Consider the following 12145-nt stretch of genomic DNA (forward strand, 5'->3'; position numbering starts at 1 on the left):
TTCTGGTTTTAATGTTAAAGTAAAGGCGAATTCGAATAAGCTTTAAGGAAATGCTGAGTATGAACGTTAATTCACATTTTATGGTTTTTGTTTCCTACAGCCCATGTTTTACAACTATTACATTTTTGGCTGTTGTAAATAAACAGTTATATCTTCTAAGTTATGTCTGCATTTTCTAGTGGTGAACAAAACAAGACAGTATATTTTTATCTTTTCAAAGTGTGTTGTGAGCCGTTTTCACTATTTCTAATTTCTCTTTTGTACCATGCCAAGATTGCCAACCCATTAAAAAACACCCAGCACAGAAGATAAATAAAATGAGAGGCCTTTCAAAGTACAAGTGTCAAGTTTATTTTGAGCACAGCACAAAAGTGTCAAGTGCAGGCTTTAGTTATATGCGTGTGTGTTGTTAAGCTCTATAGAGTATAGGGGCGTCTCCACTGGCCAAACTGCGCCGTTATTTTGAATCACGCTTGAGAACCACGCTGGTCTAATGTACTGCAGGTCGCTGCAGTGGTTTTCAATCATTTTTGACTCACGGCACCCCTTTATTACACTTACAATTACGCTGTTCATTTTAGAATCTTACATCATATTATGCTTCGTTTCCACCTGCGATATGGTAGGCAATGTCAAATATCCGTTTCCATCAGAACTGACTGAAAATAACTTTATACTACGAACACCAGCATCCCTATTCTGGAGGGAAGGTTCACCAAAAATACCCGATCTACAAGCTCACAACACGTCACACTATGACGCATTGTGAAGCTTGTTGATCACTTGATCTGTTATTTTTTGGTGAAGAGATTTGGCGTAGATATGGAAAAGGAACAGTGCAAATCAGGTCTTTTTTTGTATGCATAGTGAAGTGATATTGATGAATTACAAATATTATCAAAGTATTCTGATTCACTTCAACAAAGGTGAAGTGAATCTGAACCGAACTTAAGGGTTAAATCATGAGGTTACAACATGTTTCTCACCATTTAGGGTTTTAGGTGAACTTCACTTGGAATTGTATCAATGCATTACATTTGTAAAAAGACTATTATTGAAGCTAATTGTCTCTCTGTTTTAGATTATGGAGACATTATATATACTGTAGGATTGCTTCTCCTTCAACTTTAAAGCGCCTTGACACTGTGTACCACTCAGCACTAAGATGGATCACTGGTGACAACTATGGAACCCACCATTGTACACCATATGGGAACTCAGGTTTATCCTCCTTATCTGAGAGGCGTGATAAACACTGGTATCTTTTTATTTTTAAAGCTCTCTCAGGATTGCTCCCCCCTTATATTTGTTCAATGCTGAATCTGGACCCTAGTCCCTATCAGACGCGCTCAAGCGACATTTTGACGCTCAAGGTTCCATTTGCTCATACAGAGCTTGGCAAGGCAGCATTTTCTATCAGTGCTCCACTTGCATGGAACGAGCTCCAAAAATCAAATATATATATATATTAAAAATAAAATATCTGCCGGCCTTAGGCCATTTTAGGATGCTGGTTTCTAACACCTTTGTTCTAAACTGTATATGTTTTAATTAATTTAGCTTTTAGTTTCTTGAACTTTCTACAGTTTTCAAGTATTCTCTTTTTGATTATTTCAAATGATGTCTGTAAATGTATACATGTATATATGTTGTTGTTCATTGTTCTTGGTTGCGTTGTAAATGAGTGCTTGCGCTCAATTGTATTTCCGAGTCTAAATAAAGGTAACAAACAAACATTTAGTTTGACTCGGTTTCACACATAGTGAAAATAGCCAAACTACAAACTGTAGTATAGTGTGAGGCGTTGTGATCGGTTATTTTCAAAATGTTTGTCCCGACCCCCAGTCTGGGAACCACTGGTGTAGATATTCAGCCCAACCGGGCAAAGACACGGGATTCAAACCTCTAGACTCAGTGGTGGTGTACAGGTATTTTACCCTGCGTCACACAAGCGCACGCCTGTCAATAATTGAACGTGTTTATAGTTTAATGTGGTCATAGTTTAATGTGTTAAAATTTCAGTGTGTTGAATAATTTAACGTGTTAATAATGTAAATGCATTAATAGTTTAATTGGTTAATAATGTAAGGCTTTAATAGTTTAATAGTTTATGGCTTTAATAGTTTAATTGGTTAATAGAGTTATACTGTATACATGCACTCAATCAAACCCTTATCAATTTAGTATGATGGATGTAATGATAATAACCAAAACCTCATTTAAAGCATCACTACTATAACTCTGAGAGTATACAAATGGGGTCCCTACGGGTCCATTTGGTTCCATTTGTACACTCACAGAGTCAAATAAACATTGAGCATTTATTGTTCAGTGCTAGATTGGTTGAGCATCACTTAAGCATCCACAATAACATCCACAACGAAATGGAACTCTAGCCTTAAAATTGTTATGAACAGAGATACATATTATTTATAGGCTACCGTCTTTCCATCCTCAAGACATAGACTTATGAAAATAATTTGAGACCTTAATAGCCAATAGTGACAAAGATGGTGGGGAGAGAGAGAGAGAGAGAGAGAGAGAGAGAGAGAGAGAGAGAGAGAGAGAGAGAGAGAGAGAGAGAGAGAGAGAGAGTAGAGGGGGTAAGGTAATGACAGCAACCAGAGAACACACAGTGAATGACCTGCCATCAATGTTTAATGAGTCTTATGGGTCTCATTCCTTCATGTGATGGCTGCCTACCTACCAGCGGTGGACACCGATGTAAGCAGCTATACCACAGTGGTAACATTACTTTGTTACAAATTAAATGTCCTGTTTTCAAAATGATAGCGCTTCAAAACGCAGCCCGACGCGCTGTGAGCTTGGAGGTCTGCTATTTTTGATATTTTCACCAAAAGGCACTTTTAGAAATTTCAGCCCCTGCCTCTCTAACATTCTCTGCACGTCCCTGCTGTGGAATAGCATGGCACATTACATTTGCGCACACATTAATTTCCACACAAGCCACAAGGTTCTTGTAGCAGACGTTTAGCTAAATTGTATGAATCGCGGAGAACTCAAACCCCCAGAATCCATGGCGGTGGAGAGGTATGTCACCCTTATTAGTTTAACGTGGTCATAGTTTAATGTGTTAACATTTCAGTACGTGAATAATTGAAATTGTTAATGATGCAATGCATTAATAATGTCATGCATTAACACTCCTTGGTTCTTGATTTTCTATGATCCTAGATAACTAGTCTCTGTGGATTAAGAATGTCTGCTAGATGCCTACAAATGGTGATACTGTAATTTAATTGTTTAATAATGTTAGGTTTTAATAGTTTAATGTGTTATTGGAGTTAAACAGAATGTCTAGTCAATCAAACCCATGTCAACTTAGCATAGCATAGAATTATGGATGTTATAGTTCATTGTGATTCAACCTATAAGTGCATATAACACAGAGGTTCTGGACATAGCACTGGTTCACCACCAGGGAACCAAATGGACCCTTATAGGCCTATTGGACAAATGGAACCAACAAGAGATTGAAGATGCAGTTTCGAGATTCAAGATTCAAACCACAACTTCTGACCATGTTTTTATTTATTAATTTTCAGTGCAGTCGGGAATGTTCAGCACGTTATCACAACACAAAGTGAAATGGGCATTCATATATATACTGTATATACATATACATGAATATCTGCTTATATATGAAGAACTGCATGTGTGTGTACACATAGAACAGTCAAAGTAAATTATGGGATCCAATCTGTACGTCATGTGTCATGTGTCTCTCTCTCTCTCTCTCTGTGGCGTCTGCATCTCAGCTGTCCTCCTTCTTCTTGCCCTTGCCTCTCTTCTGTTTGTAGTAGCCCTTGGCCAGGGCGGCCACGCAGCGCGAGAACTCTCGGAAGTTGACCTCGCCGTCGTGGTTCTTGTCCAGCAGCTCCATGGCCTCGTTGAGGTCCTCGGTGCTCATTTTGTCCTGCGAGGAAAGAAACGGGGGGGTCATCAAACAAACATTGTTCACAAATTTTTTTTTCTTTTTTTTTCTAGATTGATATTCATTTGCATTTGTTATATTGCTGTTGATGTACTGACATTTAACCTTGTTTATTACTGTGATGTTTTATCTGCTTATTGTAAGTCGCTTTGGATTAAAAGCGTCTGCTAAATGCCTAAACTGTAAACTGTAAACATGTCCGTACACGGACAGATGTGTCCGTGGCAAAGACTTGGCCTTGGTCCGTGGCAAGTTTTAGATTTTCTGTTTTACACGCATTATATAACAGGGACGTGCAGAGAATGTTAGAGAGCCAGGGGCTGAAATTTTGAAAAGGGCCTTTTGGTGAAAACATCGAAAATAGAAGACCTCCAAGCTCACGACGCGTCGCGCCGACGCGCTGTGAGCTTGGAGGTCTTCTATTTTCGATGCTTGATTTCTACACATTTCTTGATTTCAACATAAGATGCTGCATTCAAGTTCAGGATGCTGCCTTCAGGTATGGCATGGAAAGAGGGCATTTGCATTTCTTTCACCGTAGCAAAAACTGCATTCATGGTCTGGAGAGGGCACTTTTGTACAGACGGATAAAAGGGCAGGGGCTCAAGCCCTCTTTGATGTCTATGTGTGCACGTGCCTGCATTACAATGTTCTTATTTTGATCATATCCAACTAGAAAAGCCATTCCGTTTTACCATTTATATTAGATATTGTGATGTCACGTGAAGCATGACCAATCCTGTCTGATTGGACATGATATTGTCCAATCAGAAAAGGGGCAGAAGAGGTCCATTGAACTCAATGGACTTGGGGGGGGTTAGGGGTTACAGAAAAGGTCACAGAAAACGTCCACTGAACTCAATTGACTTTTTGTGTCACAGAAAAGGTTACAGAAAAAATAAACTCCATTGAACACTATGGACTTTTGAGATAACAGAAAAGTGACAGAGAAGGGTTAAATGGAAACAGGTTTACTTGACATAAAAGTTCTCCAAGTCTCAAGGTTTTCCTCAGGATATGTGTGACACTTATTTACTATGACACCATGGCACATTAGGAGTCCACTAGTACAGTGGTTCTCAAAAGCTTTATTTGCAAGGACCACCATAACTCGGCCCTATTATGATCCAGGTCTTATGCCTTATGCCTTAACTTCTTTACCTTTTTTTCACTATTTTGAAAAACATTTTTAAATACTTCAAATGCTGATCTACATCCGCACGTTGTGAACTTGCAGATCAGCTATTTGAAATATTTAAAAAACAAAAACAAAATAGTAAAAAAAGGCAAAGAAGTTAAGGCCTAAGGCATAAGACCTGGATCATAATGGGGCCCTGAGTTACAGACCTGTTATGGTCATTCAGAGCTATCTCTTTATGCGTTTCTGGTAATATCATTGTCCGGAATGTCAGCTCATTTTGTATGTCCGACGCAGAAGTGGAATTTGGCCCAAAATGTCCACCACAAGTCAACATGGCCCCTGGGAAAGAACGTGATTTTATTCAAGTCCAAGCACAGAATACATTTCAAAATCACAGAGCGAGTATAATGAGCATTGGTGAGAACCACATATATCGTCTCTGTCGGGTGGAAATCTCATGTTCAAAGATCTTGCTACTTTTGTTTTGATGCTTTTGTGTGACGCTGCAGTACGATCAAGAAGGGGATTCATTTATATATATAAAGAAAAACATCCTAAAATATGGAGACAAGAGGTTTCTGCTCGACAGCATTGATAATGCTGAAGATGAGATTGAAAAATGGGTAAAGTGGTCAAGTACTGTACTTTTCACTATTCTCCCCTTATTCATATGGCGGAAATCTTGCCATTAAGTTAATGAAACGCCACCCCGGTTTTTCAAAACATGGCAGCCCGGTGAATATGGTCTATTGGCACGCGTGTGCAGGATTTTAATTCCAAACAAACACGACACCTGTGCTTCTGATTAGCCATTAATTACCCCCCCTCCTCAATGCCAGCCGTGACAGGTTGGACTCTAAAGCTGAATGCACTCCATTATCCATCAGATCTCCATTATGCATCACAGGACACTGCTGTCACACAACACCAGATCACACGGAGCACTGAGCCCCAACCAGTAGGCCGGGGCCCTCTGGTGGGCCATCAGGACATCGCAGGTGGGGCCCCCAAAAAATTGGCAAGACACTGAGCTTGCATTGACATGTGTAAAAAGCCGGAACTCTACGGCAGCTGTTCGGCTGTCGTGTAGAGTGGTCAGATGGGTCGTCCGAGATTTTGTCCCGGATCCACAGAAGGTTGGAAACCCTCAGAAATAAGTAAGCACCCTTTAGAGAGATAGTTCACCCCCAAAATGACTTTTTTTTCCTCTCAATTTGTTTGTTTTTGTGTCTCATTCCTAAGCCAAAAATGTAATTACCAGCAGTGGTTCCCTGTATGGAGACACAAAGCACCCTCCTTTATTCCCTATGGAGACACAAGGGTCTCCTCAAATTATTGCGACAAAAACTAAGAACATATCCATGAATTCAAGTCCCCATGGGGTGAGTAATTGATAGAGTGATGGTGTGTGGTGAACTATGCTCTGATTCCCTAGGGCTCAGCAATGTGTCGAAGTGTCCCTGAGCAAGCCACACCATTATTAGTGTGGTTGTGTCTTGTGTGGCAACCACACTAATAATCTCAATAATAAAGTCGGACATAGTTCGACTTTATTATTATTTCATCTAGAGCAGGGGGTGGGCAACTTTGATGATAGAGAGGGACAGAGGGCCACTATATTTCCACACTCACTCCAGGGGCCACATTCATACACATTTCCTGACACATTTCTGTCGGGCAGAAACCTCTTATATCTCTGTATTTTGAATGCCCTTTTCATCATTTTGTAGCAAAAAGTATAGCAAAAGTATAGCAGATCTACAAGCTCAAAACGCGTTGCAGTGCCAGAAGTTCCCAAAAGTCCATTGAGTGGTGCCCTTGAGGATTGTTCAAGCTTCATGTGACATCACAATATACAATTTCCCAGAATTGCACCTGTGGTTGCCATTAGGGCAACACCTGTTCTGTTCCAACGACAGAGTGCAGTTCTAGTTATTATTACTTGTAAGACGCCTCAGGGCGCCACAGTGATGTGGACAACAGGGATCTCCATATATGGGCATACAAGGGATTTGTTCCCCTGGCATCACAGGGATCTACATATCTCCATATATGAGCATAAAAGGGATTTGTTCCCCCTGGCATCACAGGGATCTCTCTAACAGTGCATCATTAATATTGATGACATCAGGGAACTCCATATATGGGCATAAAAGGGATTCTGTTAGTGTGACATGCAGTGAAGCCAGAGTATGATGTCAGAGCAGCAGACCCATTCTGGTAGAGTGGTTCCCCTGACATCACAGTGACATCAGAGCATGATGACATCACAATGACACATTTTTACGGTCTGGGTTTGCCCATAGACCGTATACACGTCTACACGCAGACAAGCTGTGACGTTTCTCATGGTAAACTGCGACCTACGGTCGCAATTATTAATTGCGACCGTTATTAATTGCGATGACATCATGATGTCATCATGATGACATCATGATGACACATTTTTACGGTCTATGGGTTTGCCCATAGACCGTATACAAACTGCGACCTACGGTCGCAATTATTATATGATGATGATGATGATGGTCTCACTTTTAGACCCGTCTGCTCCACTTCCTTCTCCAGCATCTGTTTGAGCTCCTCCATGTCGATCTGGTGCTTCTTCTCCCCTGTAGCGGCATACTCCTCAAACACCTCCACCATCGACACGATGACCGTTTCCAGACGAGACGTCATCACTGCTGCTAGACAGACATGCAGACAGATGAGACAGAGAGAGGGAGAGAGAGAGAGAGAGAGAGAGAGAGAGAGAGAGAGAGTCATTTACAGGTATCAGGTGAACAGGGGCGTCGCACCAAATTCTGGGCCCCGGGTACAAGGATTCACTGAGGGCCCCAGATGTTCTTCATAGGGGGGAGGGGGTTTAAGACTGGGAACACATTATTACGCATTATTTTGTGCTTTAACTAGCTGTGAGCTTGTATGTCTGCTATTTTTGAAAATTTGAGTTACAAATGTTCGCTTAAAAAATACATATAGGTCAAAGATTTGCACACATTTTCACAACTTTTCAAACATAGCAGCTAGTGCAGCTAATGCAGCTCACAGCGCTGTGAGCTTGTATATCTGCTATTTTTCAATAGCTAAAGTATAAAGTAATTCCAGGCCCCTCCATGTTGGGCCCTAGTAACTCAGTCCCACTCCCCTGTTTACAGGTATCAGGTGAACTATGACATAAGGTGAAGGACGGAGGTGTAAGGAGGTGATAATGTACTGTAACATAAGGTACGGTAAGATAAGACAACACCACGGAAAGGTAAGGTAACATATACAGTAAGGTGAGAGAGATACTGTAGCAGGATGTAAATTATTACACAGCTACTACAGCGCATCGAGGGTGCCTTTCCCAACTTTGCTGCATGTCTCTCCCCATCTCCATCTCCCTGTTTACTGTCTCCACTCACAACAAGCCCAAATTTCGTTAAAAAGAATAAAATAACTGGATGTTAGTGCATAAAACCTGTGCATTGCTTGCCATGACCATATTGTTGGCAGTGTCTGACAGATGCAGTAGAAACTAATTGGCCTTCCAGTGCAGGAATGTATAAACATTCAAGAGTGTTATCTTGAAGGGTTCTAATTACACGGTTGTATTTGCTAGCATATACACAACACAACTGATATAGTTTTTGTTGACACCAGTCAAGAGGAGGACCTTCTTTCGGAAGTGTCCGTATTTCTGACTACACAGTACATGCAGGCTTTCCAACATTGACGACAGAAGAGCATATTTTAAATTATTGTGACATTAATGAAATTGAGAAGGAGTTCCACTTTGAGTTCTATTGTTACAGCACAAGTTGCATCAAGTAATTGCATCACTGAACTTGTGGTTAAGTGATGCAGAGAGACTTAACTCTAGAACACTGTCGCCGGCCCGGGTGATTTTCACCCGGACAATTACGTTTATGGGATTTTCAGACGGTTGCTGATGTGTTTGGGTAACTTCATGATGCACAATGACATCATAGAAGGTAGCTTTGTTTCCCTGCCCCAATCCCTGTTTTTTATTTATTTTATATACAGGCAGGTGTCCGGGTGAATTTCAGTTCACCCAGCGTTAGTGATAGAGGGTAAAAAGAAATCCCATTCCCCCACAATTGGCAGTTGACTGTGCCTTCACTGGACAATTCTCACATGTCCCAGGAATGTCTGGACCAAAGGAGAAGTTCCCAGCTCCTATACTCTTTTTTAGCAATGTTTTTTTCTAAACAATACCCAATTTTTCAAAAATGTTGCCCCCCATGATCTGTTTTTTGTTTATTTGTGAAATGTCATAGTTTAAATATTAAAGAATAAAAAATAAAGTTGCCATGTATTGTTGTTGTAATCATGGCAACTTGTGTAATATATTTTGATAAAGTATCGTTTATGGAATATATTATATTGGGTAAAACATACCCGGCGTTAGTTGTGGTGTAACAAAGAATTGCGTTAGTGTTCTTGGGTTAAATAGCTTTTGTATCACAAGGAATTTGCATTTGCGGATTATTTAGAGAAAGCAAGTTACAAATCATTATGTCTCTCTTTGTGTACATTTTGCCTATCTTGCCAATTTCATTCATGAATGTAATTGTAGAACATTTAGCTTTTTATTGTATTTTCTGTGTGTTTCATGCTTGGGATAAGACATGAAAATAAAACTTCATTCATTCAAATACATTCAAAATACCACTATACCAACCCTTTATTTGAAATTAAAACAATCTTTGAATACAGACTCAACAAAGCCAAACGACTTACTGCAAGTCGATGCTCATTAGGAAAGGCTTTTATTACTCATTCTGACCACTTTATTTTAAACAGCATTTCCAAAGTTTCTCTGTCTGAGTTTGGTAACTTAATCAGTGTTTCAGGCATGGCCATACATATATTTCCCATCAGTATAGTTTAATTTTGGTACTCATAAAAGCCCCTTGCATTTCCTCTCTTTGTGTCTGGATTCTCTGGAATGAATCATCTCATTATGTCAATAAACATTTCCCAGCAGCGCTATTTTGTTTGGAGACACTTAAATTCTCTCCTTCTCCATCACAGGCTCAATATAGGTATTGTACATGTTAAATGAATGTATATCGTAATAATGTTGTAATGCAGTGGTTCTCAAAGTGGATTCCAGGGACTCTGTGGGTTCCTTTAGGGAGGTCTAAATTGACCCATACAAGTCTGTAACTCTGACAGTGTACAAATGGTTCCATTTGTACACTGTCAGAGTAAAGGGGAGACCTTGACACTTGAAAGTTTGAGAAACACTGTTGTAATGTATAACTTTGAAACTTGAAAGTTTGAGAAACACTGTTGTGTATAACTTGTTTTCCAGTGTCTGAGCATAGAATCGCCCATGTGCATTGCTGTCAAGCGTGAGCTTGTAGAGAGTGTGTGTGTGTGTGTGTGTGTGTGTGTGTGTGTGTGTGTGTGTGTGTGTGTGTGTGTGTGTGTGTGTGTGTGTGTGTGTGTGTGTGTGTGTGTGTGTGTGTGTGTGTGTGTGTGTGTGTACTCACCTCAGATCAGAGTACAGTTCACAATGAGAGATGGGATGAGATGAGAGAAGTCCGACTCCACGCAGCAACTACCAAGATACTGAGACTCTGAGACAGCAGCCGGTCTGGCTCTTAAAGCCCTCTGTCACACACACACACACACACACACACACACACACACACACACACACACACACACACACACACACACACACACACACACACACACACACACACACACACACAAACACGCCCACTCACCCACTAGTGATTCATGCCATGGCAATGAGGCTCTTCTCTCTGTGCTCCACCCTAAACTGGCTGCGCGCGCCTCCCAGCCATGCAGTGATGGAAGTAAAGTAGCCTACTCACACATGCTGTTACTTGGGTAAAAAGTATGAACACTGCAAAGTAGATTATACTCTGTTACGCGTTAGAAAGTTCTGTATTCAAAATGTACGTGCGGTAAAAGCACAAAGGCATCAAAATGTACTTGAACTACCAAACAGGAAAAGTACTCATTATGCAGAATGTCCAGTTTTCACACGTTTTTATAGAAATATTTTTAAAATAGCCGATCTACAAGCTCACAGTGCTTGTAGATCAACTATTTTCAAATGGCTGAAATGTACATAGGGAGGAAGTGGTTACTGTTTTGTATCAATAATCAAAATCTACAAAGTAACTTAAAGTTACTTTGTAAGTAAAGTTTTCAAATGATTGCAGGGTAGTAAAAGTACAATATTTGCCTCTGAGATGCAGTGGAGTAGAATACTAGTATTCTAGTATAGAGAGTATGCGCGTGACATCATCATCATACCCGGAAGTTGAGCGGGAACGTCTATTGAGTGGCAAAAAACGACTTTCATTAAACAACGTTAAACAACGTTAAACTCACTTTGCCACTCGATTTGCCATTCCCTTTATGCATGCGCATATTGGAGTATGGTAAAAGTACAGTAACTGAAATACCCCAGTAAAATAAAAGTACTCAAGTACAGGGCTTGAGTAAACGTACTGTAGGCCTACATAGTTACTCTACACCACACTGGCCGCGAGGCCCATTGTGCTCCACCCTAAAACATGGCCGTGCAGCACTCACTCACACAGCCCTGCGGCCTGGAACGCGGCTCGGATATCTGGGACAAGAGGATTGGAGAGCCAACTTTGCTTCTCAAACGATGCTAAGTTGTAACCCAGTAGAAGGACTAACGACCGGGCAATCAGAGGTGTTCTGCGGAGTCCTGGGTTTCAGGCGAGGAAACCGCAGAGAGAGAGAGAGAGGAGAGAGAGGAGAGAGAGGAGAGAGGGGACAGAAAGCAGGCAGGGGTGTCAATTAGGTATGGCAGGGGTATGCAGCTGCCATACCCTGGGTCCAGGGGGGATAATAAAAGTTACTTTTAAATATAAATCCATGAATTGTCTATCTGTTCTGGTTATTATGTTGTTAAATTGCAGTAAAATAAGTACAAATGCAAAATGTAACAAAATGGTCACTTTAACAAGGTAGCCTATCATATTCTCCACACTTGTCAAGTGACAAGATGGTATATTCCCAAGTTCCGC

At 40.7% G+C, this 12145-nt stretch overlaps 1 protein-coding gene across 1 annotated transcript; it reads right to left on the minus strand.

The window, feature by feature from the left end:
* Nucleotides 1-3585: 3585 nt before the first annotated feature.
* Nucleotides 3586-10724, minus strand: s100w (S100 calcium binding protein W). Its single transcript, XM_080748074.1, has 3 exons — nucleotides 10601-10724; nucleotides 7632-7780; nucleotides 3586-3937 (listed from the first exon to the last, which is right to left on the minus strand). Exons 2-3 carry the CDS (start codon nucleotides 7773-7775, stop codon nucleotides 3776-3778), a joined length of 306 nt encoding a protein of 101 aa, XP_080604200.1. The 5' UTR covers nucleotides 7776-7780; nucleotides 10601-10724; the 3' UTR covers nucleotides 3586-3775.
* Between the last annotated feature and the right edge of the window lie 1421 nt (nucleotides 10725-12145).

Source organism: Nannobrachium achirus (genome assembly GCF_963921795.1).
Source record: "Nannobrachium achirus genome assembly, chromosome: 2".
Classification (NCBI taxonomy): Eukaryota; Metazoa; Chordata; class Actinopteri; order Myctophiformes; family Myctophidae; genus Nannobrachium; species Nannobrachium achirus.